Source organism: Episyrphus balteatus, chromosome 1, assembly GCF_945859705.1.
Source record: "Episyrphus balteatus chromosome 1, idEpiBalt1.1, whole genome shotgun sequence".
NCBI lineage: Eukaryota > Metazoa > Arthropoda > Insecta > Diptera > Syrphidae > Episyrphus > Episyrphus balteatus.
Genome location: NC_079134.1, coordinates 159,546,317 through 159,559,981, shown reverse-complemented (window position 1 = coordinate 159,559,981; position 13,665 = coordinate 159,546,317). Strand labels below are relative to the sequence as shown.

Below are 13,665 nucleotides of genomic sequence, written 5' to 3'. Positions count from 1 at the left end.
ATTTCATTTATTTATCTGTTGAAGAAAAAAAGATAAAAATAAAGAACGGTTAACAAAGGTAAAAAAAACTTGGGACAAAAAAAACTTGTTTTTCTCGTTATTCGGTCAAAAACCATTTTGAAATACCAATTTTTTGCACATGTATGCGCACAGTCATAGACTACATGTTCTATAAGCTTGAGATTTTTTGAATGCTACAAAAAATTTAAAAAAATAAAAACTCACCCAAAAATACCCCAAAATAAGTAGGTGTTTTCAAAAATTCATTTTTCGAAACAGAGACTTAAAAAAAAAAATCCGTATCAGACCCCTAACTTTTTTTTATTATCTTTCGAATGAAGTTTTTTTTTAAATTGTCAAAAAAAAAATTCCCCTACCTATAATCACTACTTTGTCAAAGGTCTACCTCATGTTTTAGTTTTAGAAAACCATTTATAGCTTGGTTTTGAAATATTTTAGATTTTATTCAATACCATTGTCAGTCTTGCAACAAATTTATCTATTGATTAAGAAAAAATTTCAACTCTTTACATTGATAATAACTTTAGGTTATTATCTTTCAAATAAGCTTATAGAAGATTTTTGTATCTCTAATAGTTTATTTTTAATTTTTAATTGGAATTTTTGACGCACTGCGAAAGTGCGAGAATGGAACGCTAGAAAATGGCGTCACTTTTTTTGTGGTGGCTGCCATGGTTCATCGATTTATATTATAAGACGTTATCACGTCAAAAAACTAGTCATTATGATATGTAGGTACTAAGATTTTGAGATACGAGTACCATAAATTTCTTTTTCCAATAACTTTAGAACAAAATTAATTTTGAAAAAAAGTAAATATATTCAGAACGATAAAATATTGCGTTTTCAGATTGCACAAGAAGGTTTGCAAAAAAAAAAAAAAATATTTTACGGTGGTGTAATTCGACGTCTAATGTACCCATAAAACACGTTTTTGACTTGCTAATATTCAAGTATTTCAAAAACGTTACGTGCCAGTCGGATTCGGACTCAGCACACAAGCTCTAGCTCCATTTTCGTTGCCGACCAGTGTAATCGTTCTAATCGTTTATCCATCAATTTTACTGACATTTTGAAAATATCGCCGTAAGCTAACACGACGAAAATATTTGATCCTATTACTGATGGTAATTGCAGAAAACTATTTTATTAAGAATATTGAAAAAATTACATTTAAGAAGGAATCATCCGTTCACATAATCTTCTCATCTATTACTTTTGCATGTAAAATATCTCCATATCTTTTGGATTATGACATTAATTTGTATATCAAAGTTCCTTCTTTCCTCTGTGGGAAAAAGATATTTTCTTTTTTTGAAATGCAAAAAAAAAAGTAACAAAATAGCAAGCGTAATATATTTCCCAGGCGATAAGATTCAATATTGGAATGTGGTGTGCTGCGATAGCAAAAATGTAATATACATCGTGTCGTCGATATAAAAAAATATAAAAAAATTCACTTCAACATTGTACCTATGCAAGTAAGTATCTCACTGACGCAACACGTTCTAACATTATTATTATTATTTTTTTTTTCAATTTCTGATTTCTTGCTTCTGTAAATAGAGAGCAATGGCACACCTTTTTCAATTTCACACAAAACAAAAAAAAATTTATTTAAATTTAATTTTTTTTTTGTTTAATATTTATAGAAAAACAATGAAGAAAAAAAAACGTTTTAAATAAATATTTGCATTTCGAGCGTTATATCCAGGAAATCGTGCATGTGCGGTGCAAGAGCGATGGGAAATGCTATAAACCTTTTGTTTGATGTGGGTCTTCGTGGTAGTATATAGAGCCGACCAACCGACAACGGCGTCATCATCATCATCATCGAGTTGTTTCCTTGTTTTTGTTTCATTTTCATTAAAACATTTTTTTTTTTTTGTTTTTAATTTTCACTTTTGCTGAATTCAATATTTTTCGTTATGCAATTTTGCGTTCAAGACAAAAACAAACAAACCGACGAAATGAAATGAATAAAGGGGATTGAAATGATGATGATGATGATGGAAGTGAGTGTTGATGTCAACAAATGTTGTTGTTGTTCTTGCGTAAAAGGTGTCTCTTCCACACACCAGAATCACATCATCAGGTATCAGTATCATGTAATGTAAATTTCAATATCCGAGTGTGCTAGGGTCTGTTGACCTAATCCGCTCAAATGACCCAAAGTACAGCGAGTGCCATTCAAAAAGCACCAGCAGAACACCCACTTTGCAATCGCAATATAAATTCGAATCGAAATTGAAAAGCGAAAAACTCTTCATGTTAATCGATTTGTTTACACAGAGCGAAAAAATTGATAAAAAATTGTTTTATTATTTTTTTTCTTCCTGTTTCCATTTTATAATTTCTACTCTGTGAATGTGGGATGTGCTGAATGGAATTGGATTGGTTCACTGCTTTGTGCGAAGCAAACGCAAAAGAGAAGAATTAATTTGCTCTATTAAATGTGAAACAAAAACAAAAAAAAAAAGATTGAACTGAAAATGTTAAGGGTGGCGCGTATACATAGATTCGAGTATCTAGTGTAGAATCGATATGGTGTAGAAAATTGTGCATCGCCAATGTCAACAAACTGGTTGATGGGATTTTGAAAGCAGCAACCCAAGCACCAGCCACCAACCAGTATGGTGGAATTCAATTAACTTTTCGTGGAAATTGGAAACTAGAAGCAAAAACAAAAAAAATCTCTTGGACTTTATCAAACGATGTACGAGAATGTAGATACTATATGTTGACCCCCGTATCAACTTCCTAATTTAAATTTAATTGAAAAGGATTAGAAACTAGGCAAATTGATTTTTTTTTGTTTAAACAAAAAAATTTCATTTAACGTTTTCACACTTGGTCTGATCTAATTTTAGCGCGTTTGAAAGAAAAAAAAAATATAAATACAAAATTTAAATTCAATTAGAATAAAGAATTGCATAAACCCACGATAAACTCCCTACATCGAAATTTACTTAATTTGATTTGAATAAGTTCATAGTAGTGTTCAAAAGTGTGGGTTGGTTTGCACTCAGATGGTAACATTTCATTTCCAATTTTTTTTGCATTTACTATACTCATATCATTCTTTTTATGATTACAATTTTGGCCGAATAAATACATTCTTTACATTCACTTTAGAATCAACAGCCTATGAACTTGGTGGTAACACACACAGGTTGTTGTTGTTCATTCAAAACCCTTAATATAAATTGATTACACAAGCAGCTGCCCTGCCAGTATTACAAAGCTATACACAAACCATTTCTAATATTAAAAAAGATAATTTTGTAAATTTGAACAATTTGGACTTTAGGTATGAACCCTTTAAATTCAATGGTAAAGGATTATATTCTTTTCTAAACCGATTCCTAAAAAAATTGACAAAAATATTGAAGTAATGTACCTATATTCGTAAATAAGGCTATGCCGAATGCGCAGCATTCAAAAGTTGATAGCCAATAAACTACAAATTACAGAAAAACACTGTCGTTAACTATCGCACATACGACACATAAATTCAAGATAATTTTTTAAAAACAAATTCAAAGAGACCAAAATCAAAATAACCGACATGTCTCTTGTGAAATTCGGTACAAAGTGTTCTTGTTGCGTTCAGGATTAAAAATCAAAATACATAGGGCCATATTCAATTCATAGACACTGTCTAAGCTGCTTCTAAGAAAGACTGGAGGTTATCCTATTCAAATAACATTGGATAAACCCCAGTCTTAGATAAACTGGGGTCTAAAAACGACTATGAATTTGTCTCATAATCTTTAAAACAGTACAATTCGGACGTAAAATAGTAGAATTTAGAAAGTAATTCAGAAGAAATTAGGTCCTGACATTTTTAATTTAGAGTCAACAACAAAAAATAACTTTAAATCGTGCACCATACACCTGGAATTGTCTAAAAAACATTTAAGCTAACTTCAGAATCAAAAATGTGCCTACGTTTTCACCAAATTTCATTGAAATCAAATCTCATTGAAATTAAAAAACAAAAAAGTTTTTTTCTTGCATTTAAAACATCTAGTCCAGTTGTGTTCAAATCATTTTTATTTTTTTGTTATTACAAAACCGCCTTTCTCATCTAAACAAATTTAATAAATTATTTTAAAAAAATATTAAATTAAATTTAAATTAAAAAAAAACTTAATTTTTTAAGAAGTAGGTAATATTTTTTTTAATTTGATCGCCTTTCAGTAAACGGAATCCAAGATTATCTTTCAACTCCTGCTATTACGATTCGTTAATTTTTTCAACTCAAATCTAGATATTAATTGAGTTTGTTGATGTGTCAATCTTTTGTTTTACAAAACAAAAAAATGTGATCGTGTTTCATTAATTCAAATGGTATTTTTCTCAATAAACAAATGATTTTTAAACAACTCAATAAATCAAAAAATGCGAAACAACCACAGTTATCTATGGTTAGAAAAAAAACGCACTTCAAACCACTTATAATCATGCTCGTAATGTGACTCATAGGAAACTGCTTTAGGGAATAGTATGGCATATGCATTGATATTTGGACACCAAAATTTTGCATAATTAACTAAAGCTTGCGTCAATCCATCAAAAGAAATATAATTAAAAATACGATTTTGGCAAATTTGTCGTGTTTCCTCCCACACCTAGTGAAGGTATTTTTTTTTTTAAATTGAGGTGAACGCACTTAAATATTGTTTTGAGTTAATCGAAGTTCAATAAAATATTAATTATTTTGTGATGAGTCTTCAAAGGTGCCGATTGTTATATTAAATTTTGAATTTTAGGTTCACGATCAGTGAAATAAGACGAACTGAAATTTTAATTTCAAAGTGAACGAAATGTTTTTTTTTTTTCAGGCGAATATCCAACATGAAACATCTCAAATGTGACGATTTGTTCTCATACTTCTCTAAATTTTCAGATCAAATTCAGAAACTTGGAGCTGTATAAACACTGAGTTAATTCATCAACCAGCTAAGTAACATAACTGAATTTGTGGGCTAATTGTATTAAATGCATGTGGAAAATGATTTAACCAGTATCAGATTAAATGGCAAAAGGAAGACAAAAAAAAAAAAACAAGTTATGTTACCGTTGTAACCACAAGAAAATTGAATATGTAAGACCATTAAATTATCTAAAAAGCCTCTTTTCAATCATTCATAGTAACATCCATTCCATAAATTCCTCAATTTGGAAATCCATAATAATAATATACTTATGAGTGTACTAGGGCGAGATTCTGCTAATGCAATCTAAAACTATACCTACTAATTAAAATTTTGAGGTGTGCAAATAAAAATTCGCGCGAATTTTTATTTGCACACCTCAAAATGGATTCTCCCGTGGGCAAAATTTTTTCCGCTCCGCGTTTGGGTTGTGCAAATTAAAGAGATTCAAATCTGAGAAATTTTTTTCCGCTTCGCGTTTATCGAGTTAGAACACAAGCATATCTTTGGAACAAACATTAAACTGGCAAAATATTCTCTTTGAAGTTTGAGTTATATTTTGTTTCCTTGGAGCAAACTGGAGTAAGACAAATTTTATATAAAACTTATTCTTTGATAAGTAAGAATGATTTAAAAATCATAATGGTATTATTTCGCTTTAATAAACCGAAACGAGGCACTTTTTTTTTATTTTTTTTTTGAAAATAAATTGACGCGAAAGAGAAAGCCAAATGTTGAAAAATGGCTTTATTTCTCTTTTGAAAATTAAAATTATATCAATTCGCGAAATACTTCCTTATTTCACTTGGGCGTATTTCATGGCACCAAAAAATAATGTTATGGATTAATTAGTACCTATATGAACATTAATAGTAAAAATGTATGTATATAAAATAGTTTTCACTTTATTCGGGACTTATGTCCCATTTTCGACTAAAAAATTCAGGACTTCTGTCTCAGTAGGGTGGGACATAATTCCCGAATTGGATTCGGGACTTGTGACCCAGTAAAACGGGACATTAGTCCCGAAAAAAAAATTCGGGACTTGTGTCCCGGGGACTTATGTCCCTGCGCCTCTTTTCTGCTATAACAAAACGAAAATGTCACATACCTAGGGTACAAAATTTCAAAATTCCAAAACATTTCTTTCAATTGCAATCCCAAAGTGGATTAAAAAAAAAAAAAAACTAAAAAAAACACTAATATTGTTCTCATTGGAAGCAGGACTTCAGAAGAGAAAAATCCTGTGGGTTTAACATTGTTTCAGCTCTATCCCCAATTACAAATAAAGTAATAATTCATCAAAAAATAAATTACGTCAGAAATTATCAAAGATGACGTAGTACATCATCGACCTACCGTAATTAAAATAATATAAAACCCACATGAACTTTTAACAGTTCAATTGAACTGCAGCTTAGTATAATTGAAATTTGAAACCACAAAAATCGCATTAACTTGTTTCTTGTTCAAAATTCACAGTAGCCCATTGCTATTGTATTTTTTTTTTTTTTTTATATTTGCATAATTTTATGGTAAAATTTTCTAAACCAAAAACTGTCCCTGAAAAATGGTTGGTAATTACAAAATATATGTATGCTTTATGCTTATATCATAAATAACCAATTCTATATAATAAATTTAATTCTATTCAAATAAGTACCCGCGAGTTTTAGAATTTATTTCTCTATTTAAGCTAAAAAAAAAAAAAACAATAAAATATGTTAATTGTTCAATAAAATATGATATCAAAAGGCACACATAACTCACCTCCTGATGAAGGCATTAATCGTTCCGTTGAAATTATATCCATATTAAATCTTTGCTATTTATTTTTGACCACATTAATGCAGTTTTATGGTTTATATATTTGATTTTTAAATTCCAAAATTTATTAGAGAATGTTATAAATTCAACTAAATAAAATTGACTGAGCAAAAATATAGCGCGCTGAATATTCCTCTCTCTCATCTGCGCGTATTAAAAACTTAAATGCATGTAAAATGCAACAATAAAATTGTATTTATTGGAACTGCTCGTGCACCACGGTGCTGTTGACTGTTATTGTTGATATGAAGAAGGGTGGTAATGGTTGATGATGAGGATGAGGACAAATAACGACGAGGACGGTAATAGAGAGAAACTCTATTTAATCGTTTTAAATACAAAAAAAAGAACCACGACAACGATACACAACGAGAGAATATAAATTTTTTATAATTTATTTTTACGACACGAATAATTTAATCTTTTTTTTTTTTAGCAACAAGTTATATCGATATTGTAAGAGTTTTCCCAATTAGAATATGCAACGATAACGACGACAATAAGGAGTGAAACAACTGAAGCATCATTATTTTCTGGTATTCAGTATTCACACGCACGATTTACAGCACATACAACAGCAATCAATTGAATTGTGTGTGCCTCAAATTGAGTTTAATTGGGAACGCATTCTATCTCTCTGAAAGTAGAAGAAAAAAAAAATACAAAATTAAATAGAAAATTAAATTCAATTCAAAACACTAATAGGGAAAACGTGTGAGGGAGAATACACAATTTTACAAGATGTGTTTTAATGGAGAAGGATATTGTGTACCTACACATTAAAGATAAAGGTATATTTGCAGGATATATTTAAAGCTTTGGTGAATTTTACCTGGAAAATTTCTTATTGTTACTTTATCATAGAGAGCTTAACAAGTTAAACGTAATTATGTAAATTGTCAATATTCAAGATTTAGGTGGGTACTAGATAGATTTATAAAGTAAGAACTGCAATCCCAAAGTGTATGAACCGAAATAGTCTTATCCGTGATGAACACATGTTTGTTTACCAGAAATCATCGTGTGTCTACGTAAACAAAATATTCAAAAAAAAAATCTTTGGTATGTAAAAATTTCTAGAAACGCAAACAAAGTATTCAATAACAAACGATAGCAATTTATGTTTAACGCATTTACTCCCAAAGTCGTTTAAAACTAAAAATTCAAAAATTTTGGTAACAAAACATTACTAAATACGGTCATAGGAATACAAAAAAATATTTTTAATTTTTTTAAAAAAGTACCTAACTAATATGTTTATTAAGCTGTACCCAAGCAGGTACAATAGGAAGATACGGGTTCTAATTTTTCATCTGAAATTTTTTTAGAGCAAACTTTTTGAATGTTGGAAGCTTAAAATCTTAGTAGGTTTAAAGAAAAGAAACACATTCTGAAATGTAACGACCCACTCACTAAAATGTAGTCAAATGTGCTTGGAAACTGGCAGCGATTTTGTAACAATTCAAATAGTTTACCAGTGTACAAGTTAGCTCCGACGCGACGTAAAGCAGATTGATGAACGATGGTGCAGTTCGACAGTCCATACCCTTATTATCCGCTATTGCCTATAATTCTATGTTTCCGTTGAAAATATCCCCTTTACTTTTTTTGAGATATTTTTCCTTATTCAGAGTTTTTATTTTATTCCAGTAGTAATAAACATTCAGGTTTATAAGGTTTTCTCTTTTGGACTGTTCTGAGCATTGATGACCGAAATATTTGATCAATCGTAAGTACCTATTTGTCTGCAAACCTACTACGTTTTTGGCATGAAAGGACTCATTTTAGACATTTGTTTTTTCGAATTTGAAGTGAATGTTTTCCTATCTGGTTCGCATATTTATATTGCCAAACTTATTGCGAGTAATTATTGTCAAATCACCCACATTTACACAACTGCTTGGTTGAGATTATCTGAAGATTGAGGTTGTTATCACTCACAAATCAACATCAGTCTCCTAAGCAACATCCCTACTAACTAGTCCAGTGCTACCTGAGAAGTCACTGTCGAACGGATCAGTGTTCAAATTTTCAACCTACTGGTCTTTATACTCTACTGTTATATGCTTCTAGGTCAAAGACACCATTTTGGATATTTTCTTCGCTCACATTTAGATGAGACAGGCATAAAATGTGGCATTCTACATTGATTTGAAATGTATTCTAAAATAAAAAATATGTACAGATTTTCCCATTGTACCAAAACGGGTACACCTGACTTCAAAGTTACTGAAATCGGTTACTGAAATTTTGACTTTATTTTTCTCTTTTCCCTGTTTATAAAAACTATTTTCGAAGTTTTTAGGAAAAAATAAAAAAAAAAATATATAAAAAAATATTTGATTTGTTAGGTAGTAAATATACAAATATAAAACAACCTCCAAAAAACGAAGAAAACGCAAATCGTTCTTCACGCCGAGTAATGAAAAAAATTACATTTAACATTCTACTGTCATAAACTGAACTGCAATATGTTGTCAACATGTCCAGAGACCCACAAAAATAATATTTGATCAAAACAAATGAGAGATGGGTCAACGGTAAAGCGATACATTCCATGAATTTTTTGTACCCAAGCGGGTACGGTACAGTGGTAGTAAATGGGTTAATACGTTCAAGTCTCAATTTAAACGTTTAAGACGATTTTTCATTTTGTCAGTCATCCTAAAAACAAAAAGGATTTGCTCTAAAAAAAATTTGAAGTGTTGACAAACAACATTTTTTCCTAGATTGCAATTCCTAACATTTACTCTCTAACATTTTCTGTGTGTCAGTGCGAGTGTCGTCGTACTCATTAACGCGTTGACCGATTTTGTTGAACGTATAGTCCTAGATTTAGTGTCGACTGTGCAATAGCCAATAGGACATACAAACAAATCTAAATATCTCCTTAGTAATTTAAATTTAAAAAGTGCAATCTTGCGATGAATGAGATGTGGATGACATTGACAAAAAAAATCGGTACCGACCCTCGAGATGTGGACAATAAGTTTACAAAAACAAAACTGTGGCCAATTACGGCATACGATTACGATCATACGTTAAATTTTGACTATATTTTTGCTTGTATTTAATCAGTAGAAAAATATTCATAAGATTGATGATGTGAACAGTAAATCAATTGTTTTTTTATTGAATTGAATTGATATTTATTTGGGTAGTGTGATGATGATTCGTGCCGAAAAAATCCCATCAAAAATTACACAGAGAAATGCAAAAATTCCATACGTTTTTCAATACTCAGCTCATCTCTTAAGTGAATTTGTTGATTTTAGAATATTAATTGGCTAAGACTTTATTTCCGCGAACAGATTTCTTGACCAAAAAGAACTTTCATTTATTAATATATATTTTCCTATTTTGCGTATGTACAGTTGTGTTCAAAATAATAGTAGTGCCTGCAACAAAATAACATTTTTTATATTTACGGTTCTTCTACGGTTAAAAATTTAATTTCTTTGATGTCAAAGTTTGTAACGGTCAATTACTAATAAATGTATCGTAGTTTTAAAATGAAAAAGAAGGTGCTAAATAATTTTTCATTGACCTTTGGTTGTTCTTTCTAATTTGGCCTGTTCAAAATAATAGTAGTTAAAGCTATTTTTGAAGAATTTAAAAGGGGTTTATAACTTAGAATATTTATTTTTGCTTTAAAAGTAAGTACTCATATAATTTGAACAATTTTTCAACAAAAAACGATTTGTTTCGGTTTTAATCTATTTAAAGTTCGAAGAGCAAAACACTGTAGTTCGGATAACGGAAACTTATACGAAAGCTGCTTGAAGAAGGGAAAACCTACTTGGAAATTCAAGGTTATATTAGGATGGTCCCTTTACAATGGTAGTCAATGCAATAAACTCAACAAAAGACCCGAAACGCGCGGTAGAAAAAGAAAAAAGACCGTCGTAGATGACAGGCGTATTGTCCAGATGAGCAAAGTTGAGCCTTCTGCATCGTCGTTTCAAATCCAGAAGGCTTTAAGCCTGGATTGCAGTGCAGTAAACATTCGGAGGCGACTGTTGGAGATAAATTTGTACGCTTGAAGTCCACGAAAAGTTCCGTTGTTAACTAAGAAATATGTTAAAATACTAAAATTTTCGACCCTCCTTGTTTAACTGTTTTCCTCGTATACTTTGGAACATATTCCGTATTGGGTGGACGTCGGACGTATTGTGGAGATCCAGTACCACCAAAGAGGACAAATTTGCTCTCATCAATAAACAATATGTTACGCCATTACTTCGTTGACCAGTTTATGTGGTTTTTACAAACTGGATACGCTTTTTAATATGTTCCGCGGAACTTTTCGTGGACTTCAAGCGTACAAATTAGTCTCTAACAGTCGCCTCCGAATGTTCACTGCATTGCAATCCAGGCTTAAAGCCTTCTGGATTTGAAACGACGATGCAGAAGGCTCAACTTTGCTCATCTGGACAATACGCCTGTCATCTACGACGGTCTTTTTTCTTTTTCTACCGCGCGTTTCGGGTCTTTTGTTGAGTTTATTGCATTGACTACCATTGTAAAGGGACCATCCTAATATAACCTTGAATTTCCAAGTAGGTTTTCCCTTCTTCAAGCAGCTTTCGTATAAGTTTCCGTTATCCGAACTACAGTGTTTTGCTCTTCGAACTTTAAATAGATTAAAACCGAAACAAATCGTTTTTTGTTGAAAAATTGTTCAAATTATATGAGTACTTACTTTTAAAGCAAAAATAAATATTCTAAGTTATAAACCCCTTTTAAATTCTTCAAAAATAGCTTTAACTACTATTATTTTGAACAGGCCAAATTAGAAAGAACAACCAAAGGTCAATGAAAAATTATTTAGCACCTTCTTTTTCATTTTAAAACTACGATACATTTATTAGTAATTGACCGTTACAAACTTTGACATCAAAGAAATTAAATTTTTAACCGTAGAAGCACCGTAAATATAAAAAATGTTATTTTGTTGCAGGCACTACTATTATTTTGAACACAGCTGTACATCTGTTATACCTAGTTCTTTTTGTTTTTTTTTTTTAAATCTATCGATTATTAGTTTTTCTTAATTTTTTGTTTCGCTTCAGCTGTCTAGACTTTAGATAAACAAAATAAAAATTAAATTTGATTTATTTAATAATCTGTTCTTATTTAATATTCTGTTCTTTGTTATAAAAACGAAAAATGAGTAATGATAAAAGAAGAAACACTTTAGAGAATAGAACGAGAGCAGATTGCCTGATGAATCGTGTTAAAAAAAAATGCATTTGTTTCTTCAGAAGTACGTTACGAACTAAAATTTTTGTTTTAATTTACAAACAATTGTTTATATTTAATAAAACATAGCAATTAGAAAGATGAGCTCCGTGAAGCCAAAACTACCACTTCAAAATTTTTAATTCGTCTGCCCACCCTTTCAAAAAATTTTATACAGGATGTCTGAAAAATGAATACCCGTCTAAAACGCTCAAATTAAGATAGACATATTAAACCAATTACAATAATTTGTTTACCACGATTTCTATAACCAATCGTTTTTTCACCCTCCGTGTGGGAGATATTCAAAAATAAAATTTTGCACCGAAAAATTGAAATTCCCCTTAAATCCCCAAAAATCAATTTTTTTAAACTGCTGTCGTTTGTCCACCCCGAGTTCTTTGCATATACCAAAAATCATGGTGTGTCCACCCTCCGTTTAGGAGGTATTCAAAAATCAATTTTTTATAACAACTCTCATACAAAATAATTTTAACAACTCTCATACAAAAAAAATTTTTTCCGCAAAAATTATTTATTTTTTTTTTTTTTTTTTTCAAAATTCAAAAATTTAAATTTCTTTCGTTTATCCACCTCGAGTTCTTATACATGTACCAAAATTCGTCGATTTACCAGCCTACTTTTAGAAGATATTCAAAATACAAAAATTGCACTATAAAATTTAAAAGTCCTCAAATTAAAAAAAAAAAAAAACAAAAAATGAAATTTTTCCAAACATTTTAGAACTTAAACTAAAGCCGTATCTTATCGAAAATAAAAAATAAGAACTTTAAATTGATATAGATACGTCAATCATCAAAGCCAATTTTTAGTGTTTTTTTTAATTTTTTACCAACTTCCAAAAAGGAGGAGGTCTGTATTTTTTTTTTTTTTTTTTTTTTTTGTTACCTCATAACTTTGGACTGAGTGAACCAATTTTGATAATTCTTGTTGTGTTGGAAAGCTTGGTCAGTTTTAGCCATGGGAACTATTAGAAAAACCATTAAACCCTGTTTTGATTCATGAAAATCGGTTTTGTTTTTTGATAAAAAAGATTATATGATTTAAATTTTGAGTATGAAAAAGAAAACAAATTATGCAGTTCTGTGTCATTCCGAAAGTCAAAATTTAGACTTTACAACCGTATAAATTTCAGTTATTAAACGGTCAAAAAAAAGTGCAGATGGTTTTACTATTGAGTCAGGGATTAAATTGGAGTAAACAAAGAAAGTCACTGTGGTGTATGCGTAACCTTTGTTGGGAATTTTGAAAAGGAGATGGGGCAAAATTATATGGGACTTGGGCCATGAGCGTACATTAATGAGACTAGTCTCGAATTGAAGCTGGAGCTTAGTATATTCAATATATGAAGTTTTTTTTTAAATCGAAAGTCAGGGTCCTGAGATATAAGGCTCCAAAGTTCGTTCTGAAAACCATTTTCTGTCCCTTTTATATGCAAATATCATTAGAACTATAAGAGCTATATGTATGTTTTTGATGTCAAATGAAAGGTTGTTTTTGTGCCTTTTCAACAATATATAACACATACTACACATAAAAAAGAAACGGCGAAAAAATAAAGAAAAAGTAAAATATTAATGAAAAAGAGAGTAATCCTGAACAAGTTTAAGGTTGA

General features: G+C 30.4%; 1 protein-coding gene across 16 annotated transcripts in view; it reads right to left on the bottom strand.

The window, feature by feature from the left end:
- The window catches only part of LOC129907662 (rho guanine nucleotide exchange factor 18), a 92,207-nt gene that overhangs the window by 71,310 nt on the left and 7,232 nt on the right, over positions 1-13,665 (bottom strand). For all 16 annotated transcript variants that reach the window (XR_008771124.1, XR_008771125.1, XM_055983956.1 and 13 more), the window contains exon 2: positions 6,732-7,425. Coding sequence is in view for 14 of the 16 variants with exons in the window: in XM_055983956.1 (XP_055839931.1) it covers positions 6,732-6,774 (43 nt within the window). In the remaining 2 variants the exon portion in view is untranslated. The remainder of the gene's footprint in view (positions 1-6,731; positions 7,426-13,665) is intronic.